This window comes from Primulina eburnea, chromosome 7, assembly GCF_022965805.1.
Source record: "Primulina eburnea isolate SZY01 chromosome 7, ASM2296580v1, whole genome shotgun sequence".
Taxonomy (NCBI): Eukaryota; Viridiplantae; Streptophyta; class Magnoliopsida; order Lamiales; family Gesneriaceae; genus Primulina; species Primulina eburnea.
Genome location: NC_133107.1, coordinates 4200491 through 4215146, shown reverse-complemented (window position 1 = coordinate 4215146; position 14656 = coordinate 4200491). Strand labels below are relative to the sequence as shown.

General features: G+C 34.9%; 2 protein-coding genes across 2 annotated transcripts; one reads left to right on the top strand and one right to left on the bottom strand.

Moving 5' to 3' along the window:
* Nucleotides 1-4419: 4419 nt before the first annotated feature.
* Nucleotides 4420-5361, top strand: LOC140836024 (uncharacterized). The gene is made up of 2 exons (XM_073201441.1): nucleotides 4420-4601; nucleotides 4672-5361. The coding sequence occupies exon 2, from the start codon at nucleotides 4679-4681 to the stop codon at nucleotides 5273-5275; it is 597 nt and encodes a 198-aa protein (XP_073057542.1). The 5' UTR covers nucleotides 4420-4601; nucleotides 4672-4678; the 3' UTR covers nucleotides 5276-5361.
* A 3633-nt stretch (nucleotides 5362-8994) lies between these two features.
* LOC140836763 (mitochondrial arginine transporter BAC1) lies at nucleotides 8995-12751 on the bottom strand. Its single transcript, XM_073202517.1, has 8 exons — nucleotides 12179-12751; nucleotides 11589-11678; nucleotides 11104-11205; nucleotides 10826-10930; nucleotides 10653-10748; nucleotides 10398-10586; nucleotides 9513-9611; nucleotides 8995-9436 (listed from the first exon to the last, which is right to left on the bottom strand). The coding sequence occupies exons 1-8, from the start codon at nucleotides 12269-12271 to the stop codon at nucleotides 9302-9304; spliced, it is 909 nt and encodes a 302-aa protein (XP_073058618.1). The 5' UTR covers nucleotides 12272-12751; the 3' UTR covers nucleotides 8995-9301.
* Nucleotides 12752-14656: the final 1905 nt, after the last annotated feature.

Below are 14656 nucleotides of genomic sequence, written 5' to 3'. Positions count from 1 at the left end.
AAATTTTGATCTCCTTTTGGAATTGAAAAGGGTGCGTAGAAATGGAATCCAGATAAGTCCCGAATCTCTTAAAAAATAATATAACATTTATTTGATCCAAAAGTTAATAAAATAAACTAAAAAACACACAGTTTGAAAAACGATAGAAAAATGTGGCAAGGATTTTTTTTATCACAAAGCAAATAGTCAATTATACTACATCGTCCTATGACCAATCAACTTATAAATGTAAACGTCCAAATTAAGTTTTAAAAATTTCATAAAAACCCAGCAAAGCCATTTTTAAATTTTAAATTGAAATAAAAAATACAAACTTATTATTTATAAAGAATAAAAATATTTTGTTATACGAACTATTGATAAATTGATATATTTATTATTGTACATGATTTAATTCATACTCGATCCAACTAAAAAAATGTATTAAATTCAATTAGATATACATCTTTATTTTCAAAATTATTTTATTTATTTTATTGATTGATTGATTTTTTTTTAAAAAAAGAGTATACTTGTTTTTAAAATATTATATTATGATAAATATAAATATATCTAAACAAATAGATTATATATTAAATATAATATATTTTAAACATATTTATAGATATATAATAAAATAATATTAATTTTCTTTCTCCATATAATAATATTATATATTAATAAAATTACAACTCAAAAAATAAATCATCTAGACATCTAAATATATTTTATTGTACTGACAAAATATATTACAATAAATGTATGTCTTTGGAACTCAGAGGTACTATTGTCAGACGATCAAAACAATTTTAATCTGTATTTTAGTTTTTCGAAATCTGGTATTGAACCGTTAAGAATTCGAAAAAATGTTCATGATGAAAGTTATAAATAATGGAGAAAAAACAAATTTTGTGATGTCTCTGACTTCTCACTCATGCTTAATATACATTAAATGCATAAAAATGCAATATGTTTTTTTTTTTTTTTGTAAAAACATGTATCGTGCTCGTAATTAGTGTAATGTATCATGCATTAAATTTAATTTATTCAATGCATCCAAATACCTCAAAAATATCATGACTAAAAACTTGTATAACATCTCGTTGAACAAAAAATGCTAAAATTGGCTATCACACGGTTCTCATATGGGAACGTCAAAACTTCTTTATGCATGCAAAATTTGAAACCATAAGATATTCAATCCTAAAATTAATGTATTAAAACATGAATTCAAATAAAATGTGCATAACGTAACCAAAATACATAAACATCATTGACATATTGGACATAAAATTCTGGACAACCATGTCATGCAATCCTCTCGCCACCTCGATTGCTCAGCCCCATGCTCATAAACACCCTTACATGAACATTATTCATGTTATTTACAAGAAAAATAAACATTTCCCATGAATTTCATAAACATCGGCATCAAACTTTGATCATTCTTAAAAATAATTTTCATGAAAATAAATACTTAGACTCATGCATTACGTATAGTTAGTGATCCACTTAAGTCATTATCTACGTTCTCGACGACGATTTCATAACTATAATTTTCAATACTTACGCTGGAATAGACCTCAAATACACATCAAAACACTCCTTTTCAAATCATACTCAATAATTTTGACCTCAAAAACACATCAAAACCCTTACTCTAAATTTTTTAAAAAAAATCAGATTTTAACTTTCAAACCATAAACTCAAACCCATGCTTCTAAATCGTCGAGAACGACTTAAGCTTCACATATACACATCATCATATGCTTTTCTTTCAAAAATATTGAGATTCATCGCAAGAAAGCATCAGATAGTTAGAAAACACACATCAATATCAAAATACATAGTATTGCTTGGATAGATAGGTTTATTCCATGCTACCTTTGTGGACACTGCTCTGATCCTATTCACATTTTAATATGTGTCAATATTTATTTATTTTTTAAGTTTTGACTAACCTAACTAACAGAAAATATGTGTGATGTGTCATCCATTGAATGGTTCAGGACAATGCCGTGCTGCCAGGATCGACCGAACCGGATAGTACGGACTTTCAAAAGATTAAAAAAAACTTGCCTTTTTTGTTGGTATGGAATAATATGGACTCCGAGAACACGACTCTAGCCTCCTTAACCAAAAACAACGCAATAATATAACTAAACTTTGAGACAGTTACAAATCTCCCGGAAAAAATATACACGTTGTTATTGGAGTATTATCACGACGACACGTGTATCTCACTCAATTTTCTGATACGCATGCTTCCAATGTTCTGGAGTTTCTGTATTTGATTTAGACTTTTCTAGTAAGTTTCATAGTTTTCATATGTAATTTTATTTATATAGTTTTTGAAGAGTATGTAATTTTATTTATATTTAAATATATATAAAAATTTATTTTATAATTTAATAAAAAAATAATCTTGAAAAATGACATGTATATTTAGTTGAATTAATTGCAATTTCAGAATATATAGTAATTTAGGGGAAGCATAAATTTGATATTTAGTTATATCATGTATCAATTAATTTATTTATAATTGTTCATATATCAAATTTTCAGTTTATCAAAATATTTTTTAATTCATTTATAAATGACAAAAAGATAGGACCCTGGGCCTTGAAAGAATGGATGATGAAAGCCCATTTTTGTTGTAGTCCATTTTACAGTGAAGACTTAGACCATAGAGGGCCTTAGAGGCCGCACCCAATTTGGCCAGGGTCGCCTCAATGAAGAAAAAATAGGATGACGTAACAAGGCATCTCCTAAGACCAAGAACTAAGAGATTGTGTTTGAGTTTATGGATCATTTTAAAAATACATTGATTAAATAATTTTTTTAATAAGTATTATATAAATATTTTCAAACTTATAAATATTTTGGATTATTGTATGATATATCGAAAGTGTTCTTGGACCCAGCAGGGAAAGAAAGACTAAAACAGGGCCAATCTAGAGTTAGCCCCACGAAGACAAAAGAAGACCTGGTGGATTTCATCTCTGGTATAAAGAGAGTACCCTATTCAAGCCACTCAAGACATGAATCAACTCGAGAAATCTAGCATACCACTATCAACTTGTATAATCTCGGGTTAATGGCCTCAATCGAGCAACATAAGAAGACTAAGTTGATTGATCATGTATCCTATTCACCGATAATCACGGTGCATATTCTCCTTCAAGTTCTCAAATCATGATAAAGCCAAGATGTGGATCATTATCATTTACCTGAGCATCTCGGAGTGATCATCGATTCTGGTGCCCTATAAATACCTCCATCGTAGGTAAAATCATGGAGGATACATTTCATTCTTACAAGTAGTCTCTCTATATTCACTTAAAATTACCTTATTTCTTTTGTGTAAATAATTGACGAGCTTGAACATCAGAGTGATAACCCCATAAACATTTTGGCGTCCCACTAACGTTTATTTTTTTTCAAATGTGCAAATCATCCTATCTGGGTTCATCCTACCCGGTCATCAGTATTCACATGGAAAAAGCATATATCTGCATTATAAATTGTCCTTCCAACTCATTCAGTTTTTTATAAAATGTTTTAAATGTTGTTAATAATAAATGTATGTTTGGACAATTATTCTATAAAAACATTTTTATAGTTTAAAAATATTACATTTTGATTTTCATCATTGCCTTTATTTCTAGAAACATCAAAAAAACACATCTCAATTTTTTAAAAAAGTTATACTTGGCGGACATTTGTTTTAAATATTTTTCAAAAACATTTTACAAAAATCTTATCCAAACATATACATTAAGTTTTTAACTTATAAAACTCTAAAACCGTTCAAAGTATTTGTCCGAACTCAACTTAGGTCTCATGTGCAACGATGTAACATATCTATATTCGTGAGACGAATCAACCTAGTTCATACATATAGTTTCACTACAATTAACATACATTACATAATATATTTTTGACATAAAAATTACTCTATGTTCCCATTATATAGTCCAGTTTGTTTTCACACACAGAAAGAGTTTTATTGAGATCAAATTATACAGACAAATTTCTTAATATAATGTAATTTAATAATATAAATAAAACATATTGAATACAATTACGAACATTAAATAACAATATATTTTTTTTTAAATGTGTAAAAAAATTATATATTTGACATGGACGAAACCAGAAATATGAGTAGTATTTTTTACTAAATTAAAATATATTATATAAAGTTTTTTCATTATATGAACAACAAAAATAATAAATTATAATAAAAATAATATTTTAAGCATTGATCACATATCGCATAAAATATTTATGTGGGAAAAAATGTCAGATTTGAGTTTGAATAGTTAACGGTTTCCAAGCACCAAACTACACGTGGCAGGTTGCTATCACAGCTGTAAGATTTCCGCGTCGCCACCTTTCTCTAATTTTACCGAAATAAAATAGTCAGATTATTCATTTGCAAGGCTACATTCTGAGGTTTCGATCTATTTCATCACTGATTCCACAATACGCAAGATATGGCAGCCATGTTTACAGTAAAAAGCACGCTCATCGGCCTTTCAAAGTCTCTGTCTCACAGCAATTCTTCGTTTCCGCTTCGCCCTAAAGTCTCTACAGTTTGCTTCGCTTCTAATTCACAGGTAAACTTAATTCATTAGTCGATATCAATTCATATTTGTTATGTTTAAATTCAATAATGGGTGATTTCAGTCACGACATGCTCCCAACGATGGCGGCATGGAGAGAGTACAGTCAGTACAGTGCCGACGAGGCTGTGCAAGAACCAGGAAATTCCATAGACGAAACAGTGGACAAAACAAAGGAAAAAACAGGCGAAATGAAGGAAAATGTAAAGGGGAACGCGGAGGCCATGAAGCACAAGACTAGTGATTCGGCGGCTAAGGTGGCAGGGAAGACGAGAGAAGCTAAAGGCAGAGCGGCGGAATCTGCGGATGATTTGAAGGAGAAGGCGAAAGATAAATCCGAGGATATGAAGGAGAAGAGCAAGGAGGAACTAGGTTCTATGGGTGAGAAAACTAAAGAGTACGCGCAGGAGGCGAAAGAGAAGACAAAGGATGCTGCCGGGACCGCGGGGGAGAAAACAAAAGGTGCGATGGATTCGGTGGCGGACACAGCCCAGAGTCTAGGTAAGAAGGCAAAGCAAACTGTTGAGGGAGCCTGGGGAGCGGCCAAAGACACAACTCAGAAGATTAAGGAGACGGTGGTGGGGAAATCTGGAGAAGTTGACGTGGAAGAACATGCCAAGAAGCCGGCGAGAGAGGCCAAGGAAAAGGACGACGGCCCCAAGTTGTAAATGTTGTTGGCTCTCGAACATTGGAATTTCATTTCAATTGTTGAATAAAAGAATTTGCATTTTAATACATTGACATGTTAATTCAAGTTGGAGACAGGTAGCAGTATTGAGAAAGTTGTGCATGAAATGTCAAATTAAGTATTTGAGGAATTAACATATTCAACTGAAAACCCGCAATTTACACATTTTTTAGGCAAATTTTATATTCACTCCCTTATTATGCTGGCATTAAGTGAAGCCTGTTATTAGCCAACAAATATGGCTTGGCTTGGCTTGGAAATGATCAACATTTATGATTTTAATACATAAACAGTTCATTTCGCGCCTTCATTTAACATCGTAATCTTTCAACAACTTTAATTTAAGACAGATTTTCAGAAATGACCCCGTCAACGGATTCTACAGGGTACCAATAAAGTGAAGTCATGTGATAATAAAATGAAATGAAACTATCACATCCTATTCAAGGAAAAAGGGGAAGATGACGAAACAGGGTAGATAAAGGAATGTCATCCGACTGCGCCGCCCCACGACCGGTCGGCAGCTGTATCTGGCAACTCAGCCTCCAATTTGTGCATGTTGTGTGCTCTATATATTACTTTGTCATAGCTGCTTCAGTCTGAAGTCTGAACTGTACGTAGATCATACGATCATTTATCTCACTGTCTTATGCAGGAAGGATTTTATTCTGATTTAAGCTGTGGTTAGCTACACAGAAAAGGGTTCTGTTGATCACTAAGTTTTGCAATATTCGAGGCTAGCTGCCGCACACGGCCTATTTGATTAGTTTTGTGGTCTTTCTTTTGCTTAAGCCTTAAGCAAAGGCACAAGAAATTAAAATGACGTGTTTTTCTTTAATTTATTTAATTCTGTCGTTCTTGCAAGAAAGATTTAGTTTTTAGATTACCTTTGGTATATCTGGATTACGGTGAAAAGCGGAGTTTTAATTTCTGATATTCATAATCTCAACACGAATTTGGGGATTGGATTGCAAGAATATTATTAGCTAGAGTTACATATAATCTCCAAGTTCATGTTAAGCTCGCGCATTTAAAGCTTCTACACTCGGATTCACTTGAACTCGATCCTCGTACCGACTATTATATAAACGTCGGCTCGGCTGTAAACACGGACAAACAAACATGCAGAAAGGGGGAAGCCAAGAGTATTTGAATTATCTTCACGAAGATCGGAGACAACCACCGCCGCCACAGATACCGGATTTTCAAAGGGCCGAAAACCACCGTCAACCGCCGCCGACCCAGAATTGTCCGCGCTGTGATTCTTCCAACACCAAGTTTTGTTATTACAACAATTACAGCCTCTCTCAGCCGCGGTACTTTTGCAAAGCTTGTAGGAGGTATTGGACTCATGGCGGTACCCTGAGAAACGTTCCAATCGGAGGTGGTTGCCGTAAAAGCAAACAGTCAAAATCCTCATCTTCTTCTTCACCAAACAGTGAGATGGCCAGAGGAATTCAATCTCTATCAACCGCACGTCCGTCTCAAAATTTGATCGGTACTAGTATGATTTCAGGTCAATCATTAATGAGGACTTCGCCTCCGGTTAACATTCCGCCATCAGGGAATATCTCATTCTACACTGGTGCCGCAGTTCTGCCTTCTTTGGCCGCCATGCAACCTTTACCCATCGGAGTCAATCAAGTGACGGCTCCGGTGAGCTTTGTAGGCAGCGGTAGCGGCCAGTTTGGCAGAAATATGGCACTTATACAGGGAATGAATCTCCAGCCCTTGAAACATCCGGCTCCACAACAAATACAAGCGCAAAACCTACTTTTCCCAGCACAGCAAAGCCTGATACTGCAGAGGCCCCTGAGTTCTTGGACTCCAACCTCCATCAACAGAGGCATCACCGCCCCTTCCGCGACAAGCTCTAGTTTTTGGAGCGGCGCTGCCACAAGCGGAAACCCCACCAACAATCGCGATCATGTAGACTCTTCGTTGAATCCAAATCAATGGTCTGATAACCATAATCGGGGTTATGATCCTTCCAATCAATAAACTGATCTTCCGTATTTATTAACTTTTTATTGCATGAAAATAGCTAATTGGAATATTTGTGTTGCAAATACGTACATAAGATTGTGTTGTATCCTCTTTAGTTATAAAGAAATTAAATATTATGGTTTTGGTTGGTTCTTACAACATTTGATCAAAATTTGTAAATTTTAGTAGCAATATATCGCTTTTTGCTTTGGTTCGTTCATTTCAGATTTGACATCGTAAATTTCAGTAACGCGTGGTAAGTAACAGATGCAGAGACGGAAACAATTTGCTTTGTATAGATAGCTTTTAATTTGTTCGTGGAAGTAGGCCTCGTAGACTACACATTTAAGTCTTCCAAAAGAAATAATGGAGGTAAGATAAATGCGTGGGTGGATGAGCTAAATGCATTTGAAAACTTCCCAACTCACGTTGATTTACTGATCGACCCTACACTAAAATTAGAGTGAAAAGGCGAGATCTTTTGGTATGGCTGCAAGAGTTCAAATCTCACTCGGTGTTTGATAGTAATTATTCTAGCACAAACACTCTTGTTAGACGGTTTTACGAGTCGAATTTGTAAGAGATATTTTATTTGGATCGCTTATTAAAACGTACTTACATGAGCATACATAATGAATATTGAATATAGAGTACGTAATAGTGGATCCAAACATATAGACTGTTGAGAAATTGAGATGTGATAAATATGAAGCTAATTAAAATCCTAAAAGCTATTGATAGTGAGGTTGGTGATTATTATTAGATTTTTTTATTATGATAAAACCCACTACCGTTATTTTTCAGTGGAATGACGCAGTAACCTGCAAATCATGTTAGTCAGATAAACCGCATGTAAAAAATCATATACGACATAGTCATCCAAAAAAATATCCACAAGTAGAATCAAACCTTGGTGATTATTATTCTGTGTGTCGAAAGTTGATAACCATGCAACTTCAAATTAAGAAACAGTTTAAATAACGTATTCAGCTCACCAAATTCAAAGGATGTAATCACAAAGAATTTGATATGATAAATTAACAAAAAGCAAAGCACTAAATGATATGATTATGCATCAAACTTTCCTCCTTTTTTCATTAATTTGGTTAATATATTTCCCTGTGGTGACAGGTGCATGAAGCAACAGTTCAGTGGTTTGCTTTATATCGAAGTGGATCATGGGGTCCTTTATTCCACGCATTTTGTGCTGCAATTTCCTGGTCATGTCCAATACCTTTTGTTTGTTTAACTTGGCCATCTTCGGAATATAATCAAGTCACAAATTAAATTCTCCAACCTCTACGTAACAAATGTGCTCAAACATGCTGTTACGTAAAAGAAAATTGATGTAATTGAAAATAATTTTTGTATGACGCACGAACGCGTTAAAAATCAAAAGGTTGCTCGGTGGTTGGATGAATTTTGTCCTTATATCCGTGTTTAGATTAGGGTGTTAATGGCGAAATTATACATTATTTAAGTATTTGATCCCATTTTAGCGAGTTAAAATTATACAGTCTTCTTTGTATTTAGTAGGAATTCCACAGCTCGTTCCGTGAGCTTTCCAGGCAAGAAGATTTTGTATTTCGGAGCCAGAACATTTACAGGGGGTATTATATGCATAATAATATATAATATACAAAGAATTTGCTACACCGCGAGTTGATACCTGCCCCCACTCAATTCAAGTACAAAGAGAATCCCGTTTACGAATTTGTAAAATGAGAAATATTATAGCCAAATCAATTGAATTCCTCCTTGGAACCACTCGTATATTTGAAATAAAGCTTGAAAGTCAGTAAAATAAAGTAACAGATAATATCTATCACACTAAACATCTACATGGCATGTCTGATGCAAACTACCATAGGTGTCCCTCCATTTCATTGGATCATTTGATACCATGGAATCACATTATGGCAATCGTACCTTAAAAAAGTCACATGAATGTGGACAGCAGTAAGAATCATGCCCATGTAGCGACGAGTGGGTAGAAGAATAAGCATTGAGCATTGTGATTTTATCCACGCTTGATCCCCAACAATTTCACAGCCATTTCCCATGTCACAATTGCAGCAGCATTAGCAGGAAACGCCCTTAGTATTGTGGGACCAAGACCGGTGTAGCATCCTTTAAATCCAGACCTCTTGTAAATCTAGCAGAAGAAAGCATCTGCAAGTTAATATATGCTCATTGAACATTCTAAAAAACTGAACACTGACATAGCATACCACTCCTAGAATCCGAAAAGGATTTCTGGTACAGTTTCTGTCCGTTGAAGTTTGGATAATGGTTTTCGCAACATCTAATGGTAGCACAGCACACCAACACTGAAACAGAAAATTACGTAAAAATACTAGAGAATACCATAAGTCAGGACTCGGGAGCAGATAGATTTAATAAAGCTTTAGCATGGGCCCAACAATTAACCTACTTGTTCTCTACGGTAGTCTATACGTCGCTGCTGTAAGACACATGTTGTTGACAGCAATAGGAGTGTAAAAAGGTCAAAGCTCAAGGTGACATTTTAAAAATTTTCATGCTTGTATCTAAGTTTGAAAATTTTTAAGATCAAGCTTGTTGGATGGTCAGAAGGTCAGAGTTCCAAAGCTGTCATAGGCAACAATGATGAGAACTCGTTCTTTTAATTAGTGGAAGAAAGAGAAAGATATATTGCTCACACTTGTTAGAAGCACAACCCATACTTAATAACATAATTATAATATAATCTAAGAGCAATGACGCACACGTCCTTTATTTCAGTGAACAGCGTGGAGATAATATACTAGAATCTAATGTCGGAAGAGTTACTTATATAATCCAATATGTATTTTACAAGCTATAAGACAATAACTACACAAATAATCATTATCTGATGTCTATAAGCACGGATAATTATTATTGTATTGCACTTCTTTTGGACTTATCATCCACATATTAAAGTCTTCAAAGCGCACCAAAGACAGGACTTCAAAATTAACATGTACGCCATATCAAAAGGCTGGGCCTTAGATTATACTGACGTGAAGATGTTAAGACTCACATAGGTTTGAACCTAGTTGCCACTTGCACCCTATAGGATTTCAGTAACTATGATATATACAAAAAATTCTTACCGCAATGCCACCAAGGCCGCCACTCACTATCCCAACTCCAACATCAATAAAATGGGATAAATCAGAGGAAGTATGTCTCGCGGACTGATGCACGTGATAGCGTACATATTCGTAAGTGCTAAAGAAAACTGCATTTCCAATAGACTCTCTCAAAAAGGTAGTACCTCCACCTCGAAACATGCCTGTAAGCTGAAGATAAATAATCAGCTAAAAAACTCAACAATATTTGTTTTAAATGGAGATTATGTCACTAACTCCTTCTGTTTGTACGGTTTTGAGTGCGCAATCAACAGGACCGCTGTATCTAATGGAGCTTAGCGACGAGTCTGTTCCTTGAACTTGCATTCTACACTGAAGAATATCACAATCACCCTACGAGTGTCAACAATCCAAATGAATAAGAAAGGTAAGATTTTCGATTCACTAACTTTTATCAGCTCTGATGGGCAAAGTATAGAGCTAATGATGGCTCCAGCAAAAGCAGCCGACGGAACTATGGCTTGAGGCTGTGGCTTTTCACTATTCGATCCTCCCTATGAAGCATAAATAATATTCATGAGCAAAATAATACTGTTCATAGGCGAATAGCCATACCGCTGCAATTTTAGCTCAATTAGTCTTCCATCAACAAAAAAAGTAAACTAAAATTTCGAAAAAAATCAAAAATTAAGGTAAAAACAACCTACTGGAAAATAACAACGTTTACCTGCAGAAACTGTTTCATTTGGGAATACATTCCAAAGGCAAGGGAACTTTCAAAGGCCATCCCAAGAAAAGAAGATGTGGCACCTCGATAAAGCCCTTTCACCTGTCAAAGAAAGTATAAGTATTAGGTAATGTTACTTGCATGCGGTAACCACTTCAAAAATCTTCTAAAATATACTAAGAGTTCATGGGCATATTTAACAGAAAAAATGAACAATAAACCCGTAACATATTTAAAGTCATAATAACATTCATTGCATTTCGTTCTGAATTTCTGAACTTGGACATGTAATGGTTTTAGATAATATGAACAAACTCAACCACTCAAGATGGTTGAAAGACGTAAGATAAAGCCAGTCACATAAAAAGACAAACATATTAACAAATAAGAAAGAAATCAAGGAATACAGATTAAAGAGCTTGATTGAAACAAAAATATAATCAGGACATGAAATAACAAACACATGGGGAGGTAAAGAGGCATACTCCTTCGGTCTGCAATATTCTTGTTGTACAGTGCAAACTGCTCTTATACTTCATTCCGTTCCCTTCTGTATTGTGTTTTTGAAGTTTAACCTGATAATACGGATCATCAGGGGAAAAAAGCATAGGATACAAAATTCCATGACTACATTCAAATATTTTCTTAAGAACAACTTTAGATGTACAGACCACAGATGAAACTCAGAACACATAAAAAGGCTTCTATTACATCACAATGACATGGTACCATATTTTTTTTCAAATTTTTAATCCTCAAGGCATATTTTGCAAGAGAACACAATGAAACCCGATTTCATCCATAAAACAGACAGAAGCACCAAACTGATGTGCTAGTCAATAACAAAACTAAATGGCGAATGCATTTTTGCAAATGTTAAAGTTACTCTTTATCGGTTATCAGCTGGTGAATGGCCGAAAAATAAGACTCCAATCAAGATCGGATAACAATCGAGCTTGTGCTTTAATTTCACTAGATGCACATATTTTAAGAATGAATCATTTTCGATTACCAAAATCGTGCGGCGCTTAAATGTGTCACACAAAGAGGCACAGAGAGAGAGACAGAGAGAGACCTTGACAGTATCAAAGGGGTGACCAACAATGACCATAGAAACTCCCGCTAGCATACCCGCCAGGTACTCCTTGTAGCCAGAACCCTCCTCCATTTCAGCTCTCTTCTCTCACTCAAAGGTTGTCTCCCTCACGGATCTCAAAATCGTAAGAACCCGTGAGAAACCACAATTAGCGGTACCGTTGGATTCCTATTCGAATAGCGAACTGATGTCCAGCTAACAATGTGATTGATAATTCCGGCGGTCAAAAAAAGTGGAAGGAGATACCGTCAATGGGGTGACATGGCATCGTCGGCGAGTGGATACATGTCACGGAACTTGCTGGAATTCTTTATATCGGGGCGGATTCTATAATCTACAATCTAGCAAGTAATGAAAAAATTATAGCTCAGGCCGTTAAAACAAGTGGTGCAAGGTGGCGATTTTGCCGGGAAAATGGATGACCGCAGCCGGAGAGCAGAGGTACGGTGCAATTTCTTGAGATTTGATCGGATTTTGTGGAACTACATGCGGCGGTCAACTCATCATTCAGCGGTCAACTCCGACTCTCAGTTCAGTTGCATGATTTTCAGAGTACTTTTAAAGTTCCAAGCATTAAACACCAGATTTCGGCCCATTAATCTCAGCGGTAAAAATGAAACTGGCCCAAATATCTAGCACATCTCTCAAGATTAGGTGGATCCTGGACCGGGTGGCCCCGTTGTTTTTTTTAACTGCCTATATTATTTTTATATCAGAACTATTGTATATTGTCTATGAGTACGATATCTTGTTGCTTAAAACTACGCAAAATTTCGTTCTTTGTATTTTTATCATTTTGCGTCTGACTATCTACGTTATCAGAAATTAGTTTTAGTTTGATATTTATTTATTTTTGTTTTATTTTTTTCCCATGTGAAGCTACCACGGTGTCATCGTGTTGGTGATATGACATCTAAATATGTAAATTAAAATATGATAAAAACTTGTATGAGACGGTCTCACGGATCGTATTTGTGAGACGAATCTCTTATTTGGATCGTCCATGAAAAAGTATTACTTTTTATGCTAAGAATATTATTTTTTATTGTGAATATGAGTAGGGTTGACCCGTCTCACAGAGTATGATCCGTGAGACGCTCTCACATAAGACTCACTCTTAAAATATATTTTACTAAAACTGAAATTTGTCAATATAAAAAACCAAAATCCTAAATAAACATATCATAACTTTTTTCAGAACTACTCGAAATTATGGAAACGTTTCCTTTACAAACACAATCATATTATGTAAAAGATGTTCATACGCTAAAATACGCAACAGGGAATGATTTTTTCAATTAAATAAGAGTGTCTCATGTGAGACCGTCTCATGGATATTAATCTGTGAGACGGGTCAACCCTACACATATTCACAATAAAAAATAATACTCTTAGCATAAAAAATTATACTTTTACATGGATGACCCAAATAAGAGATCCGTCTCACAAATTCGATCCGTGAGACCGTCTCACATAAGTTTTTGTCATTAGATAATATAACAATACTGTACATATGTTCTTATAGAGAAATGCGAAAAAAGAAAAGAAAACGTGGACGTGTATCATTAGGTGGACAAGAATTATCATATTAAAACAAGTATGGATGGTCTAAAATATGTTATATATGGTATCCAGAGAAGGATTTACTCTAGGGCTGTACTGCCCACTTTTTTTTTAGCGACGGTGCTGATTGCGACGGTTTAGTATAACCGTCGCCGATGTGGATTGGCGACGGTTTTAATTCAAACAGTCGCTATTAGCGACAGTTTTTTGAAAAACCGTCACTAATAGCGACGGTTGTTTCAAAAACCGTCGTACATCAATGTCTCAGTCCAATCAAGTCCCGTCCATTTACAAGGATGAGACCAAATTCATCTCATATCCTCTGATCTGCCCCACCTCAATTCTACAAATTTTGTCTCCCAAGTCCCAAGCCTTTTAGCGGCAGAATAGAATTGCGGACTCCCGAAGAAATCGAATTGCTCATCGGCAAAGCAACAATCTAGGTAAGAATCGGCTATATATTTTTTATTTTGTTTTTTATAGCTTCTCTGTGCGTGATTTGTGGTTTCTTGATTATTTGTTGTTGAGTTGTTGATTGACTATTACTTGTTTATTTGTTTAATAATTATTTTATTCTTGTTTAGGATTATAACTTGAACTATTTCAAAATGGAACATCAATCTGCTGCAAAGAAAGAAAAAACATTGATATCCTCTTTCTTTAAAAAGAGAGATCGTCAAGCTAGTGAAGATACTTCAATTCCTACGGTCCTTACAATGCAACATCAATCCAGTGAAAGTCTTCTATTTCCCAATATCCAAATTCCTTCATGTTCCTCTCCTAGAGACGATCATCAGTCTTCGTCTACTTTTATTGAACGAGATCCGGGAAAATGAAAACACATATGTGAATATCATGTTAATGTACGAGATGTATTAAGACGTTCATATCTAA